Raw genomic sequence first — 16,172 nt, forward strand, 5'->3', positions numbered from 1 at the left:
TTGGAAAACCTGCAAAACTCTTAAATCCAGTCAAACTTGATCAGTTTAAAAAACCTTCAGAATTCAAATAGTGAGATTCTCAAACAACTGTCCTGTCCATTTTCCTTAATTTTCTTTCATCTAAAGATCTTTGAACTCTCCTACCCCTTGTATTTCAAACTGAACTTTGATCTATTTTTTAAAATTATCTCTAAATTTGCTCCTAAATTCCAACCAAACCAAACTAACACTATAATAACTGAATGGCACTGGAAAAGAAACTTATGGAATTTTCAAAACATGATCAAAAGAAGATTTTATACCTCTTAATGATGAGGATGGTGATACTTAGCATTACTACAACACTTTAAAGTTTGCAAAGTGCATTGCAATTATTATCTCATTTGCTCGTCATGATAACTCTGGGAGGCAGATGCTAATATTATCTCCACCTTACAGATGAGGAAACTGAGACAAACAGAGTTTAAGTGACTTGCCCAGGGTCACACAGCTAGCAAGTGTCTAATTCAGGATTCAAACTCAGGTTTTACTGATGCCAAATCCACTTAATGGCCTTGAGCCAAAGTAACACTAGGATATATGGTTAGCATTTCAAAAACTGGACAGCTTTCGTATTCTTGGAGGAGAGGATCTTCAAGCATGTTTCCAATAACATCATTTATCAAGTTTAGCAGGAAAGGTAATTTCTTCAAGTTGTCTAATCTTTAGGCATTATACATCACTAACTGGAATTCTCTAATTGATCTTTATAGTCTGCATTTTTCTAGATACTGTAACTGCAGACACTTACAAATGTTCATGCTTAAATGAATGTTTGAAAGAGAATTTTTAAAAAATCAAGGTCTTAATCATGTGGCACTTAAAATTTATAAGAGCTATTTGAGCTTAATTAGGCTATGGTTACTTCGTGCCAGAAATAAAGAAGCAAAAAATTACTCTTTAACTAACTCAACTGTTTTTCCCCTACTAAAGGTCAAGGTTTATTTATACAAAACAAACTCTACTGTGCCATCAAAGAAAACCGATGTAGTTCTTAGATGAAATAGCAAAGCTTACTGTGATGAATTACTTACTATTCACTCATGTAAAATATAATTCTCTGAACTGCTGTTACATAGTGAAATTTAAACCAATTAAAGACCAGAACGAACACCAATAAAGTGCTAAATACACACACACACACACACACACACACACACACACACACAAAATCGCTGTCATTGGTTTGAATATTTTTTCAAACTATTTTTATAATCTTTCATCTTTCTGCATTCTTCAACTAAAAAAAATTTAAAGTACCTACTATGTGGAAGTTACTGTGATGGTGCTGGGAATTCAAAGATAAAAAGTCACCTGCTCTCATGGATCTTACATTTTATGGGGAAAATACAGTATGGACACAGAGCAGCAAGTTTAAGATAATGTGAAGTGGGAGATAAGCATTAGCACCTTGGGGAGAGGAGAGAAATCAGTGAAGGGTTCAAAGAGGGGTTGTGCCATGAAGATGAGGATTCAGAAGTTAAAGATGAGGAGAGGGAACAGGGGGGTACTTGTGTAGAGATATATATCAAGGATTTCTTTGGAACACTCAAATTTCCATTGTATAAATCCAAAAAAGGAGAGAAAACAACAAGGACCCCAGCAATGCTCAACTCTTCCCCTCCTGAATGTTGACCAGCAGAGGCCTGAACTCCTTCTTGGAATCATTCCTCCTGTCACTGTTACCTGATATCTCTATGGGGACAGTGATCTTCCCCTTTCTAACTGTACCAAAGTGTGAGAAAATACCTTTTCCAGTCACTTTAGGGAAGATGGCTGAAATTTCGCAAAGGGAGCTTTGCTATGGAACTAAAAGAAATACAAAGGAAAGAAAAACAAAGAGAAGGAAATAAATGTACTTGATACAAGATTTTATGCTAACTTAATTATCACCTTTATTTTTCTGGTTGGCAAAACATTTGCCTACAAATCTAGTGTCCCTTTCTCCATCTCAACCCTGTGTGGGGTGGATGCCAGGAAGGGAAGCTAGACTGTTACTTGGAGTTCTAGTCTGAGGAAGATTTGTGCCAGGTGGCAATTTCAGTGGGATTCTTGGTCCCTTCCAGAACCTGTTTCTTAGTCTAATCACTACGTGAGATCCTTGGCTCTTTCCACTAGTCTGTAACAGTCTATTATGGCTTGACAATATGAATAAGGAAGACACAGTACAGTACATCCTTATCTGACTCTTTAAAGATGTCTATTATGGACTTTATGGACTCCTGGTAGTATACTTGGTTCTAAACTCCAAACTCTGCCTCCCATCCCCCGACCCATTTTGCTGCCTAGTTTGGTTTGCTTATGTACATTAATTAGATAGCTTAAGGCTGATTGCAGCTAGTAAAGCCGAGTTTCTTCACCATGATTCTAAGCTAATAGCTGTGTCAAACATCACCAAGGCTTCTATGGTAGGTGCCGTTTTCCCCCATAGAAATGGCTACATCATTTAACATTTCTTAAGCGCTTAAGGGGCAAAACCAAGTGTAGCACATTTCATTAGGGTCAATAAACTCCTCCCTTAACCCCAGAAATTTTCATTTTAAGGCAAATACTTAGTAACATCTAATCAAAGAGGACACTATTTTTATTTGTCAAACTAAAGAAACTGAAACTTAATTAAAAATTGCTAAACATTACATAAAAAAATGAAACACAAAATATCAAAAATTTTTGAGACATTAAGGTGTGGCTGGACTGATGATAAGGAATAATCTGTTACATACAAACTGAACACAGAAATTTTTTTAAAGCTATTAAAATTTTTTAATGCTATTTGTTAATAGCTTTAAATGCCCATTTATTGGGTTTTGTTGTTGCATTAAGTGTAGTATGTAAAATGCACTAGGCAAGGCTTTAAAATGATCTGACTTCAGCCTCACTGCTCTAGACTTCTCAAAACTCTTTCACAGACACTATTCTCTATCCAAAAGGCACTTCTCACTGGCTTCCATACACATTCCAATATCAGCCCAATGTACAAACAAACCTTTCCCTGGTCAAATTCCTAGAACTATCTCAAATGTTCATGTCCTCCAAAATGATTGCCTGCAGGGGAATGGTCTTCCAGGACCCTGTCTCTACAGTCTGACAATATCCAAAATATTTTAAGTACAAAGAAAGAAAAAGAGATGATATCCACCTAGGAAGGGAGCTATTCCTTCATACAATATAAGGCACTTAAAAGAGTTCAATGATTTGTAAGTTATAGGAAAAAACCCCATTACATTTCAGTTGCTACATAAAATTTTGTTTTCATAAAACTTAAAATGGACCACTGCACACAAAAATATGAGAAATTAAAGTGAAGAGATAATCTTCTCTTTGATGACATAATTTAAATAAGAAAAGAGATCAAAAAGTAGGGTGTCACCAATTCCTACAATGGCATGTGACAAATAGGTTTCTACCTACACAGTGAAATGTGACAACTGTGTAAAAGCATTAGTTAATATATTACTTTGTACATTATACCTTTTATGTACTTTCATATGGTTTTAAAAAGCTTAACTCAGTTGTCATGACATTCCTGTAAATCTGTAGATTAAATATTGTAGTGGGATCATAAAAAGTCATACCTTTGGAGCTCAATAATTTTATTACTGTAAAGATACCCTAAATAGGTTATCAAAGAAAATGTAATCTGTCCAAAAATCATACATGTGTGTAAACATATACATAATAGTAGTATTTGTAATCACAGAGGATTGGAAACAGCATGAATGTCCAACAGTTGGAAAAATGGCTGAATAAAATGGTTATAAGCATAATGGAACACTGCAGTGCCATTACGAATGATAAATGAGAGATATAAAGATATTTAGGAAAACTTATGTGACATGTTAAGTGAAGAAAGAAGAAAGAGGCATCACTAACACAATGATTTAATGACACAGAGAAAAATACACACCAATACAGAAATGAATCAAGACTAATAGGACATAAATAAGGGGCAAAACCAAGTGTAGCACATTTCATTAGGGTCAATAAACTCCTCCCTTAACCCCAGAAATTTTCATTTTAAGGCAAATACTTAGTAACATCTAATCAAAGAGGACACTATTTTTATTTGTCAAACTAAAGAAACTGAAACTTAATTAAAAATTGCTAAACATTACATAAAAAAATGAAACACAAAATATCAAAAATTTTTGAGACATTAAGGTGTGGCTGGACTGATGATAAGGAATAATCTGTTACATACAAACTGAACACAGAAATTTTTTTAAAGCTATTAAAATTTTTTAATGCTATTTGTTAATAGCTTTAAATGCCCATTTATTGGGTTTTGTTGTTGCATTAAGTGTAGAATATTTTTTAAAATGACATGCAAGCAGGGAAAAATAATGACTAATCCAATAGAAAAAAATCGAGTGACCACATTAAAGTCACATGTTAGAAAATAAAAACTAATTTGTCTCTTAACTATCTTATGAAAAGGAGCATGGCTAGTCCAGAAGTAGGCAAAGTAAGGCAGTTGAGGCAGGGCTCTTCCATTCGATCTGCCTTGATCCTTTCTCCACTTGGCTCCTGCCACTATATGCTTGCCACTATAATCTGTCAGGATTGCCTGGCTTTGGAGGTGAACAGTACTTGGGGCTGCAAGCCTGCTGACACCCAGTCTAGTGTACAGCAAAGGAATGAATAAAATCACTGCTCAATCCCAACCTCTACTTACAGTCAGTCTATTTCACCTGTTTAAAAAGCAGGATTTCATCTACGTTTACAAGGATATTGTGATATGAATGATAAAAGGCACTATTAAAACAGCTGTTCCTTATAAATGCTTGCTATATTAATATAAAGGCTGTCCAATGCCATTGTTGAACAATTTTTAAATAGGCCAAAATGAACTGAGACAGTGTAAATCAGATATGTCAAACACACAGCCCACAATACTCCCGAGTTCTGCCAGAATCAGATTAAAATGTAGTTGGGAAATATGTAACAAAACAAAAATACAATAGAACATAGATAATGTTACTATGTGGTTTTCTAAGTCAATATGTGCTGGCAGGCATCCTTACATATCCATTAGTGCTCCCCCTTTGTATTAGAAGTTTGATGGAACTGGTGTAAAGGGTACCACAGAAATACTCAAAGACAAACAAGGTCCCAGAATAACATTCTCTCTAATAGGATTCCTTTGGCTAAAACAAAAGTTATCAGCTGGTCCTAGGAAATAAGTGTGATCACTGTTATCCATACAGCAAAAGTATTTCAGATCCAAATCCCACTGGGAGGGAGTCTGTCTCTCTCCCACAGCAACAATTACAATACATATTCCTAGTGCTCAAGTATGTATATCCAGCCATTTTAAATTTTCAAATAAGAAAATTAAATATCTATAATATTCTGAGGTATTCTAGAGATTTGTGTCATGTCTTCAAATTATCATTTAAGCCGAGAGGATACTCTGAAGAAGTTATTATTGGGGAACGAGATAACTAAAACAATCATTGGGTATGAACGTCTGAACTCCATCAAAAACAAAACAACAGGCATCCAATGATCCCACTCCGAATTTAAAATATAGAAAAACTAACTCACCTTTATAAATAAGAGGCTTATCTTTATCATCTGATTTCTCCCTACTAGCCAATTCAAGAAAATCTTCAATCAAGTCCAATGATATGAGAGATTGGCTAAAAACGAGACTAAAAAATATAAAGAGATATAAATGCTTCCTACTAAAATTACTAATATTTAAAATGACAAACACAGAAGAAAATAACCACGTCATTCAATTCCAAACATGCCTGCAAAGCTCTGGACTTTCTATTCCACTCATAATATTTTGGGAAGTATGGGGGAGGTGTCTGAGCTTTGTCTAGAATCAATGATTTCACAGGAAGGGTATATTCCACTTGTTTAAAGTCCCACTTAAGCAAAGGAGTACACAGACTACCAGTTGGCAAAACATGACATGCATGTTTGGCTTGTGGCTCTAGGAGTCACCAAGCTTGGGGAGATATACTACACAAAGAGCTGTATAAAGTTGCAGAAACAGCTTTATAACCTTTCAAAATTGACAATAAATTTTGAGGCACCTACTAGAGCTGTGCTCATAGCTTTTGATCTCTTAAGCATTTAATCCAGAACCACAGCCTTAATTCAACGCAGTTCAACAAGCATTATGGAGTATCTATCAAGTACCCTGACCAACATGCTAGGTGCTATGGAGATACATACAAAGTTGAGGTTTCGGACTTCAAGGAGCCAGACAATTTGATAAAAATGCTAGTTGCTTGACCGAAGATGATCTGGAGTTTAAGCTGACATCTTGGAAAAGGCCTGATCCTAATCAGGCAGAGAGCCAAGCTAGCTCTGGGGAGCAAACAAGGTCAAATAAGCCTTGCTGTGAAAGAGGTGGGGGAGGCTCAATGAAGGGGCTGGTAAGTGTGCTCAAGTGGGGCAGGAAGTGCTGACTGATAAACTGTGATTCTCTGTTAGCTTTCTTCATTTACAGGTGGGAAAGGACAATACTGTTGTTAATTCTGTTCTGTTAAACATGTTGGTATTTTTTCTAATAACGACTACAGGGAGACATAGAAGTCATACCTATCTAATTTGCACACTGAATTAGATAAAAGAATTAAAATGCAAAATGATCTCAACAGGCTAGAGAATGCTGGGTTGAAACTAACAAAATGAACTCAATTAGGATAAAAGTGAAGTACTGCAAGTAAGTGAGAACAGACTGTAGATGAAGAGGAAGGGAGAATTCCAGCTTGACAGCAATTCTTGGGGGAAAATCCTTGATGTTTTAGTTGATCACAACCTCAGGATGAGCAAAAATGGTAGTGGTGTGTGTGTGTGTGTGTGTGTGTGTGTGTGTGTGTGTGTGTGTTTCTCTTAACTCTCCTGCTGCATTATGAGAAACAACAGTGTTGGTTAGAAAATAACCACTATACTGTTTAACCTGGGACGAACATTTTGAGGGGATCACTGACAAACCAGAGAAGGCGAGAAGTCTGGAATCCAAATTATATAAATAGATGAAGGGACTGAGGACATTTACTGCAGGAGAAGAGAAGAATAAGGGAAGATGAGGAGTCCTGACCACATGATGACTGAAGTCCCTTCTACCTTGAAGATACTAACGAGTCTATTAAACAACTGAAAGACTGGCAAATGGAAGAGTAAACAGTCTTGCATTGCTCTACAGGGAAAAACTAGAACCACTGATTGGGAAGTTACAGGAGGCAGGTTTAGGGGTCAACATAAGGAACTTCCTATCAATGCGATTTCCCAACAATGAAATGAGATGCCTCGTGAAGCAGTAAAATTTGCATCAATGGAAGCAGTCAAGCAAAGGCTAAAGGACTCCCAGGGATGTTGGAAAGATTCCTTTATTCAGTGGAAAGATAAATCAGACAACCCCTCAAGTTTCTTTCAATTATAAGCCTAACAATTTGAACGGGGTGTATGACACCCAGGTAAAAAGGGAAAAAAAAAGGTGACAAATCCTGAAGTTAAGCACAGAAAAGAGAGGAGACAAAGACTGAATATCGTATGAATTTTGATCCTCCACCATGGTCAAGGTGGTGAGGGAGGCTTTAAGGCATCTTCTGAAGAAATTCATGGAGTTCTTTCAAGTTATAAGCATAGAGCAGAAGTAAGGTATGCAATAGGAGAGGCCCGGCCTACCTGTTTCTGAGCTACTGCAGGGACAAAACAGAACTATGGCTACCACACAGAGGAAAAGTGAACAGCTTGAGAAAATTCACCGGGCCAACCCTGCTTCACATTAAGAGAAGATTTTATCACCATTTTAAATACAATTTGTCTTATGTGTCACCTTCCAGAGGTGAGAAGTAAAGGAGTAAAATAAACTGTGACATCAGGTGGCAAGCTTATGCAAATGTCTCTTTACCAAAATCACTTTAGGGCAGAACTTACACTTTGTCTCCAAGCTCCTCAGCCATGCGCAGGATTTCAAAGAGAAGCACCATTTTGCCTGAATGCTCCAGAACCTCAGCGTCAGCATCAGTCACAAAGTCTTTGTACCAGTCGGGAGCTGGGCTGCTTGGGTTGGAAGAGGAAGTTTTACCTGAAAAAAGAGAGACTTCATTCAGTTTATTCGGGGCAATGCATTTGTTTCTTCTTTTTAATGCCAATTCCTTCAGATAAGCATACCAAAGAACTCACCCATCAACAGTGAGATCTGAGGGGATTACAAGATGTTTTGAAAACTGATACCTCATAATGAAAAATTTTAGCCATCTTTTTGCTAACACAAATTTAACTTTGCAATAGGAAAACCACAAGGGGAAAAGAAAAGTACAGATTAAAGCTAAAGTTCACACGGTTCAATGAAGCAAGAAGTTGACAGTCTGTTGCCTTTATTAAAAAGTGAGACAGAAAATTACAGAAACCATTTACAATTTCCTTTATTCAATTTTAAGGAATAAATTAAATAACTTCTAGAACACATTATGAGAAAAGGAAGCAAACAGTCACCCCAAAGAGCCAACATGTCTCCCCAAGAACAGACTGGGCCAGAGTAACCTCCTTTGCTTTTTTGAAGAAGTCACCAGATAGGAATGTTAGTTGACTTAGACTACAGTGGAAAGCATGATATATTTGGAATCAAAGGACCTGGGTTTGAATCTTGCCTGTGGGACTTACTACCTATGTCACCCTTAGCAAGTCACTTAACTGCTTTAGGCTTCTGTTCTTCATCTGTGAAAAGAAGGTGGTTGGACTAGATGACCTCTAAGGTCACATACAGATCAAAATCCAAGATCCCATGATTCAATAAAGTCTCTTTCCCATCCTTAAAGATAAGGTGTGGTCTGGGTGGATTCAGAACTTGGTGAATGATCTGACCACAGGCTGACATGAGCTTGACAAGAGGCAGTGGGGAACAGTAGGTAGTACTGGACTTGGAATCAAAAGGATCTGGTTCAAAACCCACATTTAACATGCATTGGCTGTGTGACTTGACTCCTGGAAAATCACTTGACTCAGGTTGCAACTTCCTAAGATTTATCTAAGTCTTTTGGTGGATTATGGAGTGGGAATAAACATTCATATACCATAGAGCCCTGATACACAGTAGGTGCTAAATGCTCTTTAAAAAACAAATATTACCTCATTTGATTCTCATAATGACCCTGGGTTGCAAGTTGTGTTGGACTCTTTGTGCCCTGTATGAGGTTTTCTTGGCAAAGATACTGGAAGAGTTTGCCATTTCCTTCTATAGTAGATTAGGTCAAGCAGGTTAAGTGACTCACCCAGGGTCACAAGCTAGTGTCTAAGACCGGATTTGAACTCAGAACTTTCTGACTCCAGGGCCAGTGCTCTATCCACTGAGCCACCTAGCTGTCTCAGTATCAACTCGGAGAATGAAGTCTAATGGAGGACTACAGGTATCTATGCTTGGTCTTGTGAAATTTAGCATTTGAATCAAGAACTTTTAGTTAAATATGGCACCTATTCCTTACTTTATGTCTTTCATTGGAAGCCAGATGACAACTAGTTGGAGATGTTGTAAAGGGGATGGATTACCACATCGGTCTACTACCCCAGAGGTTTTCTTGACATCAGTCACTTACCAACAGTCAACATGTAAACTTGTACTGAAGTACATATGATAAACTTCATACTTTAATCTCTAGTTAGGGAATGAAGCACTGTAAAGGAATTTTGTCTCATGGCATCAGCAAGAAGGTAGGGGAGATTTAATAGGAGAGTTAGTTATTCTTACAATCATACTACTGAAAGAAAAAACAAATTTGAGAACAGCTAGATTTAGATCCTTCCACTGTTCCGCCTCTACCTTTCCCCATCAGGAAGGTCAGGGAAGAGATCAAAACCTGAACTTTCAACAACTTTAGGAACAATGAACCAGGGTCTTGCTAGCTTTGATTACTGGAGTTTTAATCCTGAGAAATGCTGCAGGTAAAAGAGCACATGTCTAAGCAGCACCTGATTCCTCAGTCGTCACCCCCAGGATGTAGAGAGTACTATTCTCCAGCTAAGATGAACTTATCTGACAGGCCCCTTTCTGCCATACCATTCCCCCACCCCATACTGGGTATGCAGGACCAATGATGGTACGCTCTTCCTGTAGAGTTCATATCCAGCTCAGGTTGGGGTCTTTCCTACTCCACCTTCAGTAAGATGGAAATAATGCCTTGAGCTCTTAGACACCCAGGACAAAAAGAAATACAAACCAACACTATTCAGGGATTGAATAATGGTAGAGACCAGGAGGGAGTATAAGGAGCCTTAGCCACCAACTGAGGTCAGGGAACTCAATAATGTAAGGTTGCTGACAAAAAAAAGAAAAAAACTGAGTAAACACCAACTCTGGATCAATTTCAATTTGGTGAACCCAAAACACAGATAATTTAGTTCAACCAAACAGTAAGGTTAAGACTGAGATTTAAGACTAAGAGAGGACATACTCCACCACTCTTCACCCATGTGGTAAGTTTTTCTGAGTCAATAGTCTATATGAAATGACATTTATTCATCAAACTCACTTTCTTCCTGTTTTAAAGAAACTGTGGGGATGCTCGATGCTTCTTCTACAGTTCCTTCCCCACCTCCTCGTGACCTTGAATTCCATACTTTAATCACCTCAACATCATTATCACTGCCGCTGCCACTCGAGCTACTATCCTTTTTCCCTTTCTTCCCTTTTGACTTCTTCTTCCTGGATAACAAAGAATTCAAGTGGTTAGACAAAATATAGCAAACATTTATTTGTAACTCATGAGATGAAATGGTGGAAATTCCCGTGTCAATAAGCAAATAGTTTTGAAAAATAAATTACTTTCCTATAGATACATAAAAATATAATGTAAGGAAATAAATGTATGGTAGGTTTACAAATATGGTTAATGGCAAAAAAAATTCAATTTACTTTGTATATTCGTCGGAGCTTAAACTCATTGAGGTTTCATCAGAATCTGAAGCTATAAATTCATCCATACTATCTTCGTCAAAATATCCCTACGGAAAAAAAAATTACTATTTTTAGATTTTAATGAAATACCATAAACTAGAGTGAAAATTTCAAAAGACAGGTGTGTGTTTTACTTAAAGAACATGAGACTTAACTTCACATGTACAATCAAAATCATATTGCTTCTCTTTTCAAGGGGTGGGGGAAGAAACGAAGGGAGAATTTGGAACTCAAATTTTTTAAAAATGTTTAAAATAATTAAAAAATATAATTAGGAAAAATTTAGTGAAATAAAAATATATTTAAAAAAAGAATATGGGGTTCAATTAAAGGGATCACCATGTTAAACTTTCATAATTAAGATGCACCCATAAAGAGGTACACTGGAGATAAAAAAATAGGTAAAATAATTGAGCTAATCAATAATAGGACACCTAATATCACAGAAATCTAGCTAGCAATTTGGCAGTTTATTGTAAATTTTCAGCAGATAAGGATAAAATGTCAGTTTAATTGATTTACCTTATTTTCTTTGCTTATATAATCCAGCTGCAAACACCAGGGGTGAGTCCAGATTCTGCTTAACATCTGGAAATCCTGGAAAAGTTTTGCTCCTGCCTTCCCTCTTCCACCTTCACTGCTATTACCCACACCTGACAATAAAAGGTGAGCATTAAAAAAAAAAAACATCTAACCTAACAAAACATTCAATTTTGAGTTTTTCCTAGTTAATAATAATTCTTGTTACTCAATGCAAACCATCTGTAATCATTTCCAAATGCAGCACCACAGGTACTTATCAATAAGATGCAAAAGCCATACTTGGCAGCAGTCATAGCAAGCAGTCACTCTTGTGCTTCAAGTTTACCTTGATGTATTTATTTTATGACCTGTTACAGAACAGAGGGGTCCCATTGCCTGGTTATGGTAGGGATGTTTGATCGAAACCTTGTATTTCTTTCCTGCTCCAATGTGAGGATCAGACAGGAAAATCAAACATCGAAGGAGAGCCAGCCTATGTCTTACATAGAAGAGGAACAGTCATCAGGAGAGAAACAGGACTTTGTTATAATTAACTTTTTCTATCCTGTTTCTCTACTGAGGATGCCCTTCTGTGTTAGCAATTGCCCACAATGCACTGAGCCTTAAGTGGTACTGGTTTGGAGAATATACTTTGCCTCCCAACATTGCACTCCACAGTTTGAGCAAAAATTTAGCCACAAAAGGCATATTATTTTCTTGACCCCTTTCTCAGTTGTAATTTCCACATCAATAAGAAATTTTTTCCTGTTTGTTGAAATAAATTTTATTTCATTCTTTATAGTAATACATGATGCGCCAGAAGTTATTTGAGGTCATCAGAGCTAAAATCAGAATGCATAACAAAACATAGAGGAACAATGAGAAAAATATATATAGTCCAATTAAAATGACTACACTCTGAACTATTTAAACAAGTTACTGAAAATAAGAAGTGGGGCATAGACAACAGAACTGACATGGACATTGACTAGAATAATTTCATCAAGAAGTTTAACCAACAAAAACTGTCACAAGATAAAAGAGACCAGAAAATGCCTTATTCAATAAACATCTAACTCAACTAGCCAAATGGAAAGGGATCACTCCAAAAGGAAATATAAAGTTACAAAATTAAGTTCACCTGTAAATGTTAAAAAAGATGTTAATTATTATTTAAATTTGTCTCAAAAAGCAGAGAAGAAGTGGAGGGTAAAAAAGTGGCAAGATACTCAATTAGGCAACATTAAGGATTAAAATGGAAGATCTAAAAACAGAATAAAAGTGGAAAAGATTTGCAAAAGCCATCTGAACAAAACTTTTCTCCATACAGAATGGCAGAACCACTACACCTGTGCCCTAACATGTCAGTCCTTAAATTGCCTGCAAAGAAGATAGAAATGACACCAAAAGGAATAAAGATGTGAAAAGCAACTGGACTGGACCAAGTGTATTCAGAGGAATCATGGAAACAGCATTTTAGAACTGGAAGGGACCACAGAAGCCATCTACTACAACCTATATGCCAAGGGAATCTCTTCTATAATGTCTCTGACAAATGTTCGTCCAGGCCCACCTTGAAGATATCCAAGGAAGGGGAACTCACAACCTCTCTGAGGCAGCCTATTCCACTTTTGGAAAGCTCCAATTCTTAGGAAGTTTTTACTGCTACTGAACGTAAATTTGCCTCTCCGTAACTTCTACCCCACTTGTTTCTACCCCTGAGGGCAAAGCAGTTTATTTTCCCCATCACATCAAAGACCTTAAAATACATAGAGAAAGCTATCATATCGAAAGAATCCTTTCTTTTCCAGGCCAAACACACCCAATTCTTCTATATCGTGGATTCAAGGCCCTTCACCATCCTGGTTGCCCTCCCCTGTATACAGTAGTTTATCAATGTTCACCTGAAACTGTGGTGCCCATTAGTCAACACAACATTCCATATGATGTCTGACAAGGATAGAGTACAGTGGGAGCTAACATTTCCCTATTCCTAGAAGCTATCCCTCTCTCAATGAAGCTCAGACTGTATTTACCTTTTCTGTTTTCCCTATCAGAAAACAGACTGGTTGAATTTGCAGCTCACAAAACCCCAGAATTTTTTGAAAACAACTGATATCTATTCATGTCCACCCCGATCTTGTACATATGAAGTTCATTTTTTGTACTAAAGTTCAAGGCTTCGCATTTTTCTCTATTGAATTTCATCTTATTAGATTCAGCCTAGTGCTTTATCCTGTCAAAATCCTTTTGGGTCTTGACTCTGTTTATCAACTATTCCTCCTAGGTCTGTGTAATCTATAAATTGGATTAGCATACCAACTATGCCTTTATTCCAGTCACTGAGAATGTTAAAAAGCATACAGCCAATAAGAGATAGCTAGGTATTCCACTGGAAACTTCCTGCCATACTGATGCTGAAACATTTAAAAATTAATTTTTGGTTTCTGGATATCCAACCAGTTTTGAATCTATTTGATTATACTACTAATCTGTCTCTCTCTATCTTCTACATAAAAAAAAATGATGTGTTTTATCAAAAGCTTTGCTGAAATCTAGGTAAGCTATATCCACAGTATTCCCCTCATCAATTAGTTTAGTTATCCTAGTCAAAAGAAAAAAAAAAAAGATGTTAGTCTCTCATGACCACCCTTGCTCATGCTGCATAACTGACTTACCTTTAAAAATCATATATTCTTCCTGATATCTTTTATGCTATTTCTTCACGGTAATTTTTTGTTAGAAAGGTGATATAGTTTGCTGATACTAGCCAAAGAATGACCCATAACATGAATTCATCAGGGAATATAAGTCAATTAGTCAAAAAGCATTTATTAAGTGCCAATGTGCCAGGCACTGTGCTAAGCACTGGCAATACAAAGAAAAGAAAAAACATCATCTGCTCACAGCAATCCAACGAAAGGGGTGGGGGAAAAAAAGGGGAACAGATAAGGGGCAAACAATTAAGTACAAACAAGATATATACCGGATAAATAGGAAAAGAACAAGAATTCCTGTCAGAAAGCATCACCACAATAATACTGATGGCACAACTTCTCAAAATGAATGCATTACACAATTCGACTCCTGTTCAAATATAGGTCTAGTTCATTGTCAACATGCAGTATCTGTCTAAGATGTTTAGTAACTCCAGGCTGTCCATCCAAGTGTGGATCACAGTCAGGACAAATGGTGCCAGCTCTGCTTTTCATATGTGGATGGATGGGCTGAAAACTTGAATATAGGTCTCATTTAAGAGGGTCTGCAAGACTCTTGGGCTTTATGCAATAGGCACAATATCATCCACCAACAGAAACATCTGGAGTATCTCATCATCTGGACGAATAACATCTTCATTTCAATTCTATGCCAGATGACCTCCATTATGTAGGCAAATTTCTTTGGAGAGAATACATCTCCTGGTTGTTTGGATACCTTGCTTGATGCCTACAATCAGAGTCATGTAGTGAAATTATCTCTATTAGTATATCTTTCAAGAACTCTTTGGTGATTTTAATGTTCACAGAAGAGAGACACTGAGGTGGCACGTTGCCTACCAAACTACATGTTTCTATTTTTTGGAACAACAGTAAGAAAATGAAATCATTTGTCGCCAGCACTTCCAGTTGATTATGTGACTGTAAGGATGCAGTCTGTTGTTGAATACCATTTGTTTGTTCCGTCTGTGTCACTGATACCATCACTATGTGAATAGATAATTCTCAAAAAAAAAAAATCAATAATATGGCCCATCAGGTCAGGTCATGAGATAAAAAGGTGTTATAACAGTCCCCAAATGTAGGGGGACGAGGATGACGAAGGGATTAGAATTCATACTCAGGTGCAAGAGTATGGATATTTAGCCTACAGGGGTGAAGACTTTGGCAGTGGAATGGGGAGGAGAAGAAGAGACAAATAATCACTGTATAGAAATATCTAGAGGACTGTCATGCTCAAGATACATTAGATTTACTCTTCAAAACTAGAAGGTAGAAATGAAAGCAGTGGGTATAAGATATGATAGGGCGGGAAGAAAAATGCTCTCCACGTTAAAGTTACCTAAAAGAGTAATGGACTATCACAGGAGGTGGTGGGTTACTAATCCTCAGATATCTAAAGATATGAGTTGTGTATGTTGTAGAACTAAAGTCAAACATACCACCTGAGGGCTGCAATGGCCCTTTATCACTTCCCAGTGCAGCCCAAATGAGATTAAAATGCAACTGGGGAACATTTATATTTTTACTCTAATTTATTTATTTTTAGTTTTCAACATTCATTTTCACAAGATTTTGAGTTCCAAAATTTTCTCCCCATTTCTCCCCTCCCCCCACCCCAAGACATCGAGCATTGTGATTACCTCTTCCCCGAATCCGCCCTCCCTTCTATCACACCCCTCCCTTCTCTTCTCCCCATCTCCTCTATTTTCTTGGAGGACAAGATAGATTTCTGTACTCCATTACCTGTATATCTTATTTCCCAGCTGCATGTAAAAATAATTTTTAACATTCCTTTTTAAAACTTAAGAGTTCTAACTTCTCTCCCTTCCTCCCTCCCTACCCATCCCCAATGAGAATGCAAGGAATTCAATACATGTTATACATGTGTAGGTATGCAAAAGACTTCCATAAAAGTCATGTTGTGGAAGAGTAACTATATTTCCCTCCATCTTATCCTGCCCCCCATTTATTCTATT

The 16,172-nt window shown here is 37.0% G+C and overlaps 1 protein-coding gene across 13 annotated transcripts in view; it reads right to left on the reverse strand.

The window, feature by feature from the left end:
• ATRX (ATRX chromatin remodeler) overlaps window positions 1–16,172 on the reverse strand; it is a 203,040-nt gene that overhangs the window by 47,226 nt on the left and 139,642 nt on the right. For 12 of the 13 annotated variants that reach the window (XM_072626950.1, XM_072626952.1, XM_072626951.1 and 9 more), the window contains 5 exons: window positions 11,477–11,607; window positions 10,913–11,001; window positions 10,530–10,702; window positions 7,939–8,089; window positions 5,587–5,693 (listed from right to left, as the gene is read on the reverse strand). In XM_072626950.1, the coding sequence (XP_072483051.1) occupies window positions 5,587–5,693; window positions 7,939–8,089; window positions 10,530–10,702; window positions 10,913–11,001; window positions 11,477–11,607 (651 nt within the window). The remainder of the gene's footprint in view (window positions 1–5,586; window positions 5,694–7,938; window positions 8,090–10,529; window positions 10,703–10,912; window positions 11,002–11,476; window positions 11,608–16,172) is intronic. The other variant, XR_011971248.1, reaches the window with a different exon arrangement.

This window comes from Notamacropus eugenii, chromosome X (genome assembly GCF_028372415.1).
Source record: "Notamacropus eugenii isolate mMacEug1 chromosome X, mMacEug1.pri_v2, whole genome shotgun sequence".
In the NCBI taxonomy this organism is placed as follows: domain Eukaryota; kingdom Metazoa; phylum Chordata; class Mammalia; order Diprotodontia; family Macropodidae; genus Notamacropus; species Notamacropus eugenii.